Source organism: Oxyura jamaicensis, chromosome 4 (genome assembly GCF_011077185.1).
Source record: "Oxyura jamaicensis isolate SHBP4307 breed ruddy duck chromosome 4, BPBGC_Ojam_1.0, whole genome shotgun sequence".
NCBI lineage: Eukaryota > Metazoa > Chordata > Aves > Anseriformes > Anatidae > Oxyura > Oxyura jamaicensis.
Genome location: NC_048896.1, coordinates 36,914,301 through 36,929,416, shown reverse-complemented (window position 1 = coordinate 36,929,416; position 15,116 = coordinate 36,914,301). Strand labels below are relative to the sequence as shown.

The window sequence follows — 15,116 nt, the reverse complement described above, 5'->3', positions numbered from 1 at the left end:
CACAGCTGCATGCCTCCAAGTCCTGTGTTCTTGCTGCATGGTGAACGATGCACGAACAGCAGGGACCCCAGAGCATCAGGATGATGAGGGTGCAGGGAAGGCATGGTTCATTCATTTGGTCCAGGGTGCAGGCACAGCTCACAACACCCGGGTGCTTTTTGTTCTCCTTTTGCACAGGTGCGAGTGCTGGTTTGGGGCAGGGAGGCAGACCTCGAGGGAGGCCGAAGGCTGCCTTGCTCAGCTGGCGTCCGACCAGGCGAGCAGACAGGCTGGACGTGCTGCTGGGAGCCTTGTGGGGAGCAAGCAGAAGGCCAGCTCTCCTCATGGCTGGAGGGCGGCCAGCTCCGCAACCTTCCCCAGGTGCCAGCATCTGTGGGGCACGTCCCCACGATGGATGAGCCTCCCTGGGGCTGTTTCTCTTCCATGTGCTGAGGAATGCAAGCCTTACCCAGACCCCAGCCCGGCAGGGTCTGGCAGGTGGGTCCTCCACGCTTCCAAGGCTAATGCAGCACTACGAGCTGCTTTTATCTGGGAGAAGCAAATGAAATGCAAGCAGAGTGAGGCAGCACGTAATTACAGCCTATAGCAGACGCCGGCGTTGTGCTGGAGGTATAGCTCTGCCCCGGTGGCTGGCAGCAGCAGAACCCGGTGCCGGCTCATGACGAAAGTGCAAACAACTTTTCATTAATGTGAAACTTGGCACCACCCAGCTCTCACCAGCAGCAGGAGTGCCAAAAGCCAGAAAACAAACGTATGGTTTGTTTTGTAGTGCTGCAAACTATTCCTTTCTGATAAAGACTTAGGAGCTGGAGGAGCCCCACAGCACGTGCAGAAGACAGGTCTCTTGCTGGCTCTCCTGCGTGCTGCTTTCCCCATCGCTGCAAGGCAGCGAGACACGGAGCTCTTTCCTCCTCTGGCTCCAAGTTAATCATCTGTTTGCAATTAACCTGCGACCTCCCGCCCCCGCGGCAGGCTGGGCAGTGCTGTAGCTTTAACACAGGCGGTGGAAGCGGGAGGGAGGACAGCAGTGCCAGGTCCAGCCCCGAAGCTGCTGCAGATCCCTCACTCCTGGCCCCAGTCCCAGCAGCGCTGCCTGCCATGGGGAGCCGCAGGGTCCTCGCCGTGGTCCTCGCCTTCCTCGCCCTCCTCTCCATCGCTGCTGCCCGCTGCAAGCTGCTGGTGTTCCTGCTCGACGGCTTTCGCTTCGACTACATCGACGACAAGGAGCTGGAGGCTCTGCCAGGCTTTCGGAACATCGTCAACATGGGGGTGAAGGTGGATTACATGACCCCAGATTTCCCCAGCCTCTCCTACCCGAACTATTACACGCTGATGACAGGTGAGCACTCGCGTTTCCTCGCTGTGATGCTCGGCGGGGCTGCCAGCATCCTGTGCCGGGGCGGAGGGCACTTCTCTCATACCTTTCCTACGGAGAAGCTGTAAAAGTAACTCTGGGCATGCTTTTAGCTGGGGGTTTAAAACTATTGCAGCTTGCCTAGATGAAACGACGAGCAGACCTGTCCTGAACTTGGAAATGCTGCGCGGAGCTGGTTTTGTTCCAGTGCAGTGCTGCCGGCTCCCTGCCTCGCCTGCTGCACTCAGAGCACAGAAATGGGTGGGAGACGTATGGGCAGTGAGCAGGGAGCTTGTTCAGAGAGCTTTCAGTGAACAGAAAGGCACGCAGGCGGAGGGGGGCTAAGATAAGACTGATTTTCAGCCGGCAGGTCTGTTTTAGAAAGTTCAGCATCACATTTCCACTCACACTCTGATGATTTTCTGCTGCCACAGGTCCCTGCTCTAACTTTGCCCAAAGTTCTTATAACTGTAATCTTGGAGAAAAAAAAAAGAGAGAAAAGAAGAAGAAAAAAAAAAGCTTTAAGGAATTTTTGGTTTTGCTCCTCTACTGTCTCTCACTTTCTGAATGCCCAGGAGAGGTTTCCAGAAAAGTGGGAGAAGAGACGTAATTTTCACCATGCTGATTTCCTTTTACCCTGACTGGGGCCATACACAATTACTGTGGCACTAGGAAGGCACAGGGTACAGATGTGCTGTTTGTGTCAGATAAAGGCAGCCTGGAGACAAAACTCAAGCACACAAAGAAACAGATTTATTTATTTATTTATTTATTTTTCTGGAGCTTCAGATGGGATTTTTCCTCCATAGTTATTTAACAAACAAGACCTTACAGCTAACTGCGAACAGTGAGAAAAGCTGCTCTCTTCTCGATATGTGGCATCTTCTGCTGCCCACAGAACAATACAAAGCCCCGCAGTTCATATACTGCGTGCTGGGAAGGCAGAGAGATGCCATTGTAAGACAAAATCTGACATCAGTTGTGCCCAGCTTGTTTTGAAACCGCTTAACTCTTCCCTATCTTGATTTTGAGAGAGGAATGCCTTTTTGATGCTCATTTCATCTCTCAATTAAATAAACAAAAAACTGGCAGCTTTCTATTTTTTTTTTATTTTTTATTTTTATTTATTTTCATGGCAGTGGAAAAGCATGAATGCAGGGCAGATTTCAGTACAGCAAACGGGTGTCTCTCCACTGTGGACCTTTTTCTGCAGGCACACCAGCTGAACACTTCATATAGTGAAAAGCCTTTCTTTGGGTGAAGTTGTTGAAGAGCACAGGGAGTGACTGCTCTCTCCCTTCAATTAATCGTCACACCTGTTGGGTGCACATATGCAGAGTGAAGCCCATCACCAGCCCTTTGAAGAGCTTTGAAAACATCCCCTTCAGTGCTCAGGAAGGAGATTTGTTTCAGGTGATGAGACGTGACTTGTAGGCTTCTCACGTTTTAGGGTACCAGAGTTTCTAGCCAGAAGCAATGAGACAGTCTGCGAGACAAAACTCTTTTCATAAGTCTCCTGGCCTTTGTGACAAGGATCTCTGTTGCAAGCACAAATGAGCTGCAAATAATAATTAACCTCTATACTGCATGAGCCACAGCAGTGCTAAACAGGTCAGGAAGAAATCGAGGGCTAGGTTTGAGTGACAAACAAGCCCAAAGGAAGATCTGAGGCTGCACCTGAGCCCTTAGGGTGTAGGCGTACCCTGTGGCAGTGTCCTGCCCACCCCAAAACCACGGTACAGGGTCTGCAGGAGGAGATGTTGCATTTCGAGTGGTGGTGGGGCTGGGGCAGGAGGCAGGTTGGTGTTGGTGGCTGTGAAGCCGTGTGCTCAGGCTATGTGTGTTTGATTTGACCCCACACCAGACACTGCAGTTCGTCCATCTCCTAGTGCCACAAGGGCCTTAGTTGTTATGGGGGATGTCCTCCCTTGCTTTGGTGGCTTTGGATGAGGATGTGGGCTCTGCTCGTTGCTTACCACCACCACCAGGACAGGTTGGTCCCCTCAGACCTCAGCTCACCTCCTCCTCCTGCCCAGAGCTGCAGCCTCTGTCCACCACATCTCCCTGAAGGTGCCAAACTGCCCCTGCCAGCCCTTCCCAGGGGCAGCTTTCCTCTACAATAGGCAACAAGCAAGCACTGGCACGCAGTGCGGCTGTCTGACTGTCTGCAGGGTCATTGAGTCATTACATCAGACTCTGCTGAGGTTTTCAAGAGCACAACCTAATTGAGTTTAATATTCACAAGAAATAGCAAGAGTTTACTGAGTGTTTCAAAGGTATAACCAAGAGATGCAACCATAACTGATGACAAAGAGGCGTGGATCTAAAAACAACTAACAATCACTGATGTGAAGCACACCCCGTTTTGCTGACAATATTTGCTAGGTGAAGCACAGGTGCAGTGGGAGAAAGAGCACCCAGCGTAGGTAATACAGTGCTGACAGTCTAGGTAAAACAAGACAGATAAATGTTGGGAAGGGGAACTTGGAGAGGGAGATGTCTTGCCAGGGTCACGCAGTGCAGCATGGTGAGTGCAGAGCTCCCTGCAGCTGGTTTGAAACCTGTGGTGGTGAAACCAGGAGGGTTATGAGTTGCCCAAAGCAGTGGATTCAGGGAAGGGTGGATGTAGGAGGACAATCACCAGGGCTAAAGCCAGAGTTTTCAGCTATTAAGTGGAATTTAGCCACAGAGCCCTGCCAGGGGTAGGACTGCCCGTTATATATTAAGGGTTAACAGAAGAAAACCTGTACTGTTAATCCTCAGACTTGAGTCATTCAAAGACAGTAGCATTCAGTGTTAATCCTCACCGTAATATGTTAGGTCTCCTTAATTCTGCTGCTGCTGTTAACCTCCAGGCAGGTGTTTCTTGAGGCTTCCCGGAGTGATGCAGAAAGCCCAAGGCCAACCAAGGGGAGCAGACACCAGGATGTGGAGCAGGGATGGGTGGTAGCATCCAGCGTGCCAGTGCTGGGCATTGCAGCAATTCAGCAAAACCCTCAACCATTCTGTGATTCTGTGAAGGCAACGTGAAAGACAAACACTATATGCTTAAAGACAACACCAAGCAATACCCAGGTTGCTGCTGGAGCAAAGCAATCTCTCTGACACCCAGTCTGACAAGTTATTTTATAACAAATATCAGGTGGTGTGCATGGCAGCCCAAGGATGTACTGACTCAATGCCCCACACTTTGAAAAGCAATCTTCTGCAAGAACTTAATTCATGCCATTTTCCTTGGTTTAGGTTTCCACAGTAGTACAAAGACAGGATCTTGAGTGGCTGGGTTGTTTCCTAAGGAGCTGAGATTCCAAACGAGAAACGAGCACAGGCAGAAAAGCACTCTGGCAACAGAGATATCCCTGCTTCTAGGCAAATACCCTTCAGATCAGTGAACAAAGCTGTGAATAGAAAACACTATAGAAAAAGTGGTGCTTTAAGGTAGTCTTTTTCAAGGCAGATTTTATTAGAGTGACTAAAGCTCTTTAAATATCTTAGCTCTTTCTAAAAGTTTAATGGCACCCTGAAATAAAATTGTCGAGTAAACATAACGACGAATTTGGTGCTTGTATGGCCTTAAATCCACGCGTGTGTAAGGGGCTCACCTGGGAGAGGCAGGATTGCAGTAGTGAAGAAAGGCACTTGGAAGAAAGGCATTGCACAAAATGGTGAGATGGGTAAAAGCTGTTACTGATGAGATGCTGGAGGGAGCTTCGTGGGGCTAGATGTGCTTTTGGCAGCCGAGGGGAGACGAAATCCAGATATATCCAACCCGAAAGGCTCACTTAGCCACACCATGTGTTGTTTGTTTTGCAAAGAAAGGAATTAAGATCACAAGCCACCCCAGGATTTTATCCCACTGGGAGTGTTTAGTGCTTCCCTTCCTCTGCCTTGGCGTGTTTCTGCAGGGCGGTCTCAAGCCAAAGCAAACGGAAAGTCTGAGGTCTCCCTCTGCAACCGCTGCAAGCAGGAGTTACTGCTCGGGGCCATGCGTGCCATCTCTCTCGAGAAAAGCTGCTTATGCTGAGGAGCTTCGAAGGCACCCGCAGGCCCTGGGGACCTGCTGGGGACCCCGGCCCCGCAAGCCTCATGAAGTTCCCCCCCGGTTGGGCATGAGCAACCTGCAGGCCCCCCTCTGCTGAGCCCGGCCAGTGTAAACATCAGCACCACATCTGAGCAGGGAGCCGGGGGGAGGATTTGCTTTCCAAGATCCCAACAACAAACGCGGTCTTTTCTGGCAGGCCTTCGGGCGGCTGTGCAGGGGCCGTGTTTCTCATGGCCTTCATGGGGAGCGGAGGGAGATCCTTCTGGTGGGGGTGGGTGGGAAGGCAGCGCTCGGAGAGGAGCGGGCCTGGGGCCTCCACACACCACTTTAGGGACGACCTGGTCTTGGCAGGGAGGCTGTGAGGGAGCTTGTGGGACAGAGGAGGACGTGGAGCACAGAGCATCTCAGCTCTGAGCACCAGGACGAGGCCCAAGACCTCCACAGGACTGTCCCACCATCACCGTGCTTCAGTCAGCTCCCATCTTACCCCAAGCATAACACATCGTGGTGTACGCCAAGCTGTCAGCACGCCACGTGGACTGCTCGCCATGGCAAATATGCACATTTCTTGTTCACTGGTCTCCTGGTTTACAGCACGGCACCTTGGGCCTCCATGCAGGAAGCCCCATCCAGCAGCTCTCCGGGTGTTGCACGGTCACGGCTGTGCATCACAGCTGTAGGACGGGGATTGCCCTGCTTAATTATTAACTTCCCCCATTAGGAGCATGCCCTTTGAGCTCCACCCGTGGGTGATGTGGTGAACACCAGCAAAGCGTGAACCTGGCCACAACCCTGCCGCAGCCCTCGCTGTGCTCAGTGCCAGGGCGCTGGGGAATACGAGTATTTCACTTTTGTAGAGATTAGTTTTATTCTTGTTTTCCTTTAAAACTGCTTAATTAAATTCTGTTGTAAGGTACTAAATTAAACAATAGAGAGGACCTATTTGTAACCACATAAGCAGTGCCCACATATTGTCTGAGGCATAATAACTGCAGGGGTAGGAGTACAACAGGGAAGTTGATTATCAGTACCAATGAAATGAAACAATATCAACTTTACTGCCCAAGCCGAGAGAAAAGCCAGGAGGACACAAGGAGAAACATGAGGGACAAGGAAACCGGATTTCTGATCTTTGTTCCTCTTTTAGCCACCATAGATGCCAGCAGCAGCAGAGATGAGAGAAGTCTATCGGTGGCACACAGTTTTTAAATCGTCTCTTCTTTTTCTTGGATTTGGTGGCTTTCTATTCCCCAAAATTGCACATTGGGAATAAAAAGAGTGTCAAGAAGTCTGTGGTAATAGTATTAGCTGCCAGAGAATGAGCACTATCTCAGCAAGGACAAGCTGGAGAAGAGATGGGAACTGGGAGGTCTTTTCAAGTTCTTCATCTCGCATTGTTTGCTCAGAAAGGCTGTGAGTGCCAAGATTTTTCTCTTTCACACATACACAAAATGTTGCAAAAAAATCTGTATTTACTTTTTACCAACTAAAAAAAATAGCAACACTTCCAAAATGAATAACAGAGTTTTCCCTAGAACAAGCTCATGTACTGCAAATTGCAACACAGAGGTTTTTACTTGCATACTAGCTGAAACCTCACCGCCCATATATTGTGCCTGCAACCAGCTATTAGCAACAGTAAGAGGACGATCATATATTGAGGTAACTCTCAGCCCAAAATGAAAAGTACAGAAAACTGATGAAGAGAGGACTGCCAGAGGCTCGTTCCTTCCCTAATGGTGCACACAGCCGCTCTGCACATCATTTTGGCCAGCTCCTCTGTACCACTTGGAGCTGTGGCTGCTCAGACATGGGAGATACAGTTCAAAAAATCCCCTTCAGAAAAAATAAATAGATTATTAAATAATCTGTGTATGGCAGATTTTTCAATGCCTTTTGGTGTGATCTGAATTGGGTGGCAAATTCTCACCTCATGTAGGCTAAAGTGTTTCTGCTTTGGATCAGTCTGGTACTGCAGGCCATAAAAGATTGTAAGGACATTGCCAACAAGCTCTTCTGGGAACATATATTGTCTGTTCACATCTTCAGGAACCTTTTTTGCTTGGGGGCCTGCAGATGGTGGGGCCAAGTCATCTAGACGAGGGTTTCCTCTGACTGTGCAGGAGCCCTGGTCCTCTGCCTGCCAGGTTAGGGTTGAACCAGGGTTTCTTTTTTTTCCCTGCGATCTTGTTTCCATGCAGAGCAGGGAAAATGAGACCCAGCAGGGAAAGAGCGGAGTAAGGCATAAATTGAAGCAGACAGAGCTAGGCACAGGGAGGATCTGATAAATGAGCAGGGAGAAGGGGAGCTGCATGTCTCACTCAGGCTTTTAAAACCTAAGCAAGTAACCCAACAACTTGGTGGAACTAAAATGTTTCAAGGGTGTCACATGTCCAGCCAAGCTGTAGAGGCCCAGATGTGCGTAAGGAAAAAAAATAACCTTCCAAGTTGACTGGTCCTGGCACGACTGGTTGAAAGTCTTTTTCCCTTTATCTTCTAGTTGTGGTGAGGAAGTAAAGAATCTAAATGTGCTCCTCTGGCCTGCTCAGACAAGTTCCTCCACCAAATTAAGTGGTGTGGTCCCATTTGCCTGCTCATTTCATGAGAGCAGTAATGACACATCAGGTATCTCTAGTCTCTGTGCAACGCTGTGAGATACAGGGCAGTCTGACCTGCCCGTCCAGGACAGCTTCCAAAAGCACTGAATTCCTAATCACTCATCTCTGGGCTGGTGTGATTTCAGGGTTAGGCACCAACTGACATTATGAGGCATCATTCACTTCTCCCCTGGCATGGAGCTTGGGGAGGTATATCCTGCTCTGCTGCAGCAGCTCATGGTACCTGTGCACACCTGTTTGTGTGGAGGAACTTAACTCTACCCCTGACTCTATAGCCCCATGGCAGCCTGCGCTTGCCTCATCCCCTTCCTAGCTCTACTTAATTCCCAAGGGGTGGGGACATCATGACAGGACATGGGAGGTGAGGCCTCATGGCACCCACACACAATGCATATAACATTAAATAGTACATTCATGCATATGTAGGTTCTTAGGTTTGTCTTTAGCTGGATACCACTTGGGTACATATTATGGTACCTTTGCTCTGCGGGCTAATATATACACCGTGGGTTCTCATAAATTTAGTTGGCTCAGCGCAGAGATGAGTTACCTCTGCTTTGTTGCCCAGGGCACCTGGTACAGCTTCACACATCTGTCGCATGCTGCCTCTTTTTCAAAGAAGCGATCATTGAGCATCTCAGAAGAGCATTTTCTATGGCAGATTTAGATGCAGGTGGTCTCTGCATGACTTACCATACCTACTGGAGATCCCACGCACTGTGCGTGCAGCCAGTGAAGGACCATGCTGAGAGGAGGAGCACTGAGATCAGGAAGAGCTCATTCAGAAGTGGGCAAATGCTACAGGAGCACACGCTCTGCTCTCCAGATCTCACCTGCAGTTGATGCAAGGTGCACAGCCACCGGTGTTTGCTGTGCTGTTGTTCTGGGCAGCCAACTGGTTTCATGTTGTGTTTGTTTGTTGTTGTTTTGTTTTTAATCTTTGTTTTACATAGATTAATTTAAATGCTGACAGAAGTGCCTGGAGACATGGGAAAGGGGTTTAGACAAAGCTAATGATGGAAAAAGTGTAGTGTGCAAGTGAGTTGCAGCACAAAGACGTGCAAATGCTTTTGCTGGCTCTCTTCCAGAAGGATGCAGCAGTTATCTTACTCCTGGGAACTATACCCGCTTTGTTTTTCTCTGTTGCTTGAGGAGGGGATTTTTTTATTATTTTTTATTTTTACTGCATTTGCATTTTGCCCTGTTTCTACTTTTGAAATTCTAAAGTTAATGTTTGATTACAGAGGAAAGTTGCCATAATGAAAGTAATAATAAATTCATTGTGCTATGCTGACTGTCTAACATCATGTTGATATTTTGACAATCAATAAAAAGGAGATCACCAGAGGTCATCTTCTCAGGCTGGAGGAAATAACATGCAACAGAGGATGCAAAGGACTCAGGCAGCACAGGTGACCCAAAAGAAATTTGAGAAGTGACCTTAATGCTGTGTATAAGAGTCTTCATGGAGAGAAATGCCAGCTACTGCAGGGGTTTTAATCTAGTGAGCAAGGCATGGAAAAGCCATGGCTAAAGATTAGTAACATAGGACAAAAATCAAATTAGGCATACTTCCTCAATAGTGCTTACTGATGATAAATATTGGAAGAGACCCAAGAAAGAGATTGATTTGTTGGTTATTGATGTCTTCCAAGGAGGTCCAAGGTCTTCCTGGGACACACGCTTCAGGCAAGCAGAGGTCAGTGGCTTTAGGCAGCATTATATGGTCACATCTGCTCATCTGATGTTCCCTCCTGGCCCTATGAACTTGAAAAATAGTTATACCTGCTCTTACAATAAGCTACAGTCAGTTGGAATCTTTCTATGCTCTGTGCTGTGTGCACTTCACAATTGCTTGTTGCTGTAGGGAATACAGGAGCTCTCCAGGAGCACAGCTATCAGCATGTAGAAGTGCAGATTTTTACAAAATAGCAACTGAATCACATTCCTCTTAAAGTGATGTCTACAATGAAAATTGATGCTTTTTGGACTTGTAGGCTTCCTTTTCAATATAAAAAGGGTTGGAGTCTATAGAAGAACAGACTTGTCTAATGTGGTGATCAGAAGACTACTGTCCTCTGTATTATTACACACACATACTTAAACTTTCCAACAACACTACAAAGAACAATCTCTGCTCTGTTCCTTAAAGAGGTGAGAAAACTGACAGGAGTCCATAAATCCTACAGGGAGCTGACATCAGAAGCAGCTGGAGCTTATTGCTTTTATATGAAAACTGCCCTGTACATCAAATGGAGTTATGTGACCTAACAGCTTCAGCACTGACCTGCAGGTTTCCCAGGCTGGCAGTAGTTGCCTGCCCTGCAGTTTAACAGGTTGATATATGTTCAGGAGTACACGGATTTCAAGGACCTGAAGAGACGGGGCTGTCGCCTAAGTAGGAAGGTTGCATTTTTGATGCACTACAGAGGCTTCCTACTAGCTCTTTTTAGACTTACAATGAAGAAAGCTCTTGGTAGGCTAAGGAGGGCAGATTACTTCCCCTCCAGTCCATCAGTTTTCTTAAATTAAGCCTGTTTGTTTTAATATGGCGTACAGTGACTGCCACAAACGGGGACTACTCCTCTGGGGAGGAGGAAATGTTCTGCATAATTGAAATACTTCGTAGCAGGGAAGGAGATTTTCAAAATCCGTTTCAAGGTCACATGTACACAAAGTATATGGAGTCCTCTGCTCAAAACGATGTCTTTTTAAAACAAGCATCCTGAGGTTATTTCAGTTCAGCTCACCACACTTGTTCTCACAGTAATCAAAGTCTGTTATCTGGATGCCTGCAATATCATGACTCACTGGGTAATGATGACAGCGTCTCACACATACATCAGCCGCTGCTTTTTAAGACGAGGAAATCGTGAACTTCCAGTACAACTTAATCTTCAACATTTCTTTTCCCATTTTTATTAACTCAACTGCAGGTTAACTCTTGAAATACTCTATCTTCTCTTCTGGCAATGACAACAAAATGTCTCTCTAACTTGTATGTGGAAAACAAGTGTGGCCCATGGATTTTTTTTCAAAGAGGAGAGAGGGATCCTTCCAACAGATAGTTACGGAGAGCCTCAGCCTGGTCGCACCTTTGGACCTCCTGGCCCAATCTCCTGCGTGCCTGTGGCTTGCACCTAAGGTACATGCCAGGAGCACAGGGCCTCCTGTGTAGTTCTGGTGACAGAACAAGTCTCAGGGCATTCCTTGTGTGCCAGGGCAGCACAGAGCAAGGATGGAGAGGGCAGCTTAACCCAGCTAAGCCCTGCAAGCTGCAAGGCAGACTAAGCTTTTGGGCCACTTGAAGGCCTGTGGCCTTGCTTTTTATTATTTTGACCCTGTCCTAAGTGCTGCTACGCTGCTTTTTTTTTTTTTTAGTGTCTGCACTGCGCAGCGTATGCTAAGTGTCAGGTGAAGGAGAGGGGAAATGCAAGTTTCCCAAAATCCATTCTGTGTTTCCAGATCCTGCTTTTATCCCTTCCTGTTTGCAGACTGCTTCCCGCAGCCCTCAGGGGCTGAGCGTGGGTGGCTGCATTAAAATAGCCTCGCACTTGGCAGACGTTGCAGGCGGAGAGGGAGCCAGGCACCAGCCACGCGTGTGGCACCACTACAGCAGCCTGTTCATGTGGACTGCGCACGGCGTGTTGTGTGGGACAGGGATCTGTCGGATCCGTCTCTTCCAGCTTCAGGCCTCTGAAATTTGGCTGTCTCAGGCTGAGCTAATTACCCAGCCTCTCTGTGCAGTTAACAGAGAGCAATATGCTCCTCCAGAGAACTCCTCCCAGATATCTTAGATGCCTGTCTTGGGTTGGCGTGAATTTATTTCAGGAGGTGTGTGTTTATCGACTGTGAAGGGAACACAGCTTCCAAAACTAGCTTTTAGGTGGCCAAACTGGGGGACATGGACTGGGGGACATGGACTGCTACCTAGAGGACCTCAGTGAAAGGTAGCTGAGTCTAGAAAACTGTACAAGTAGTTACACAGTAAGGTGTTCCTCAGTTAAATTCACATCTTTTCAGCTGGGAGGTCTTAAGCAAGTGGCAGCTGGTGGCATCCTTCTGCTGGAGAACACAAATCAGATTGTGGTCTTTTTTTTTTTTTTTTTTTTTTTGTCTCTCCCTGAAGGTCGCCACTGTGAGGTCCATCAGATGATTGGAAACTACATGTGGGACCCAAAGACTAATGTGTCTTTCGACATTGGCGTGAACAAAGAAAGCCTGCTGCCTCTCTGGTGGAATGGATCGGAGCCTTTGTGGGTGACAATGACAAAAGAAAAGAAGAATGTTTTCATGTACTACTGGCCAGGTCAGTATGACAAAAATTTCTACTAGTCAATGGTGTATCGTTACATCTAAGCACTCCATGCTCCAGAGGATGCCTTTTTCATACATTACAGTTCTGAAATACAGACAAGAATTACAAGTATATTACTAATCACTTAAGGAAATGAATTCTCTTTTCTTAGGGCATGGCAGTTTGCATATGCTGAGAAAGGAAAAGACTGAATTGTCACTGGTGGCAATGTTCCACCAGACATTATCTTCAGGGACAGTGTTGGCTTGCGGAGCATCTCCTCCTCCACTGACTGCTCCTTCCTCTAGCCTCTGCTGTTCCAAAGGGTTCACAGAGCAATGCAGTAGACTATGTCACTGACCAAAGTCAAACAATAACCATCCTCCCCCAGTGTCTGTTTGTTTTTAACCTGGAAAGCAGTAGCTGGGAAATGAAAGCAATCTACTTTCATTGTGGGGCAACAAAATACAGCTGAAAGCTAAGCATCTTTTGATGACCTGCAATGAGCACTGTTGCCTTCCTTCATCATTAACTCATCAGAGGTCCCAGCTGCTCTAGGTTTGAGCCATTCATCTGGAGGGACTTGGCCTTGCCATTCCTGGTTTGTTGGGAATTGGAGCGCTGAAATCCCTAGGGGTATATAATAATGAGTCTTTTTAAAAATATAAGTATGTCCTTAGGCTGTCCATTGTGGGAGCCATGTGGAAATAAATGTTCCAGCTGTGCAGCCAGACCAAGTCCCATGCAAGTTATCCACCTTCTTTGCTTCTTGACCTTCTAACAATGCTACTTAAGCAGTATGCAAGTGTTGACTCATGCAACTGCAGACTGGAGGACCGTATGTTAGAAGAGCTGTACTGAATACAGCCAGAGACAGGGCAGGGCAGCGAGAGCTGAGTCAGTCCGTGGGCTCCCAGCCAGCCTGTCTCCTTCGTCCCAGCGCACGGGTGCCTGGTCACGCTTGTTCCGTGCAACGCAGCTGATGGTGTCCCAGGAGAAAAGCCACAGTTCTCGGGAAAGGGAAGGAAGAGCAAACCAAGATGGAAAAGATTGAAAAGCTAGAGCATTTCTACAGTAGTGACAAGCAAGAAGATCTAAGGGTGGCAATAATGCCTTACAGACTCAAAGGACTGGAGTTGGAAGGGACCCGCAAGGATCATCGAGTCCAACTCCTGGCTCCACACAGGACCACCAAGAAATCAGACCCTATGTCTGAGGAGTGTTGCCCAAACCCTCCTTGAACTCCAGCAGGCTCGGTAACATGACCATTTCCCTGGGGAATCTGTCCAAGGGCCCGACCACGACTAGATACAGTATTTTGGAATACCCCTCCAAAAAAAGCTGTAACAGGAATACACAGAAGTCGCTCCAAATGCAATAGTATTTATTTATTAAAAAATCCCCATATGATTTTTGAGACATTTTCTAATTCCATAGTAAGCATGGAATCCCTTCTAAAAATTATAGATTTATTACTTTAAAGCTTTAATTCTTAAAAAGGCATTTGACTGGGAAAGTGGTCCCCAGCACAAAATCTAGAAAATCTAACCCCCAGGGCAGAGGGACACAAAGCAGAAGGGGTGTAAAATACCCAGCCATCACACAGCTGTATCTGTGAGCCCAGCACAGACACAGCAAAGCCCATGTGTGGGCAGAATTCAGCTGGGCTGTCCTAGCCCCAGGCACAGAGGAGACAAAATTACCACTGCGCTGGGTGTCTCAGCCACTGCTTGTGCTGAGAGCTCTCGTGGTAAGCACTTGACTTGTAGGGACAGTTTCCTGCCTTATTCATGGCAGCACGGTCTCACTTCAGAGATGAACACAGTGGGTTTATCTGGTATTTTCTGCTTTCAAGGCATTCCTGGGGGAAAAGTTATATATCCTCTGAATATTTGATTGCTCTGTAAAACACAATAGCTAATGCCACATCGGAGGTGCAACGCATGGTCTCACACCCAGGTCTCCTGTCTGAAGCACTGCCACGCCAGCAGATGGTGAAGCCCCAGAGGAGCACAAGAGCTTCCTGGTGGTACCACAAAAGTCAGCCTGGAGGGTGATGTAACCCCATACCCTCAAACGGTCTCATTTTTCAGCAGCATATGCAACAGCTTCAGCTGAAGTGCGGTGACATCTTTTCTAAATACTGAAATGAGAGAAAGGGGAAAAAAGCCTCCAAACCCAACCTTTTGCCATTTAAACACAACATTTTCCAGACCATGGAGCTAGTCTGGAAAGTTTTCAAACCTTTTTGTTATGGCATGGGGTGTCCAACTGTTAAATCAATGTTTAGAAATGCAATTTAAAGCTGGCAGAGGTTCAGGTCTCCATGTCAGATAGATAAAGAAGAATCTATATATCACTGCGAAAGAACTCCTTATTCCAGCTCCAGAAGTTAAGGTTTTTAAATAAAGGTGTAGTGTCATATAAAACTGTGCAGAAAGGTATTTAACGTTAAATCTCAGCAATACAGCTCATCTATTTGTACCACGAAAAAACTTAACATTCCCTTTGTCTGGTTCCAAATCCTTTCAAATATCCTTTCCCATTATATTTAAATGAGAAAATTTACCAGCTGTCCTGGCTTCTACCAGGACAAAATGTAATTTACTACAGGGTCTTCAGGGCTGGTATTTTGGAATTTTAACAAGCTTGAACATTGAAAATCCAATCTTAAGTCCTGCTCACTACAGGGAAAAGCAAACAAACAAACAAACAAAAACACACAAAGAAAGAAGCAAACAAACAAAAAAGCCAAAACAACAAGAACAAAAACAAACAAAAATGCAAGCTCTTGACATCTAATTT

At 47.4% G+C, this 15,116-nt stretch overlaps 1 protein-coding gene across 1 annotated transcript in view; it reads left to right on the top strand.

Annotated features, from left to right (window-relative positions):
- The first annotated feature begins 789 nt into the window (after positions 1–789).
- ENPP6 (ectonucleotide pyrophosphatase/phosphodiesterase 6) overlaps positions 790–15,116 on the top strand; it is a 29,841-nt gene continuing 15,514 nt past the window's right edge. The window contains exons 1-2 of the mRNA XM_035323839.1: positions 790–1,339; positions 12,144–12,323. Of these exons, the coding sequence (XP_035179730.1) occupies positions 1,099–1,339; positions 12,144–12,323 (421 nt within the window). The 5' untranslated portion in view covers positions 790–1,098. The remainder of the gene's footprint in view (positions 1,340–12,143; positions 12,324–15,116) is intronic.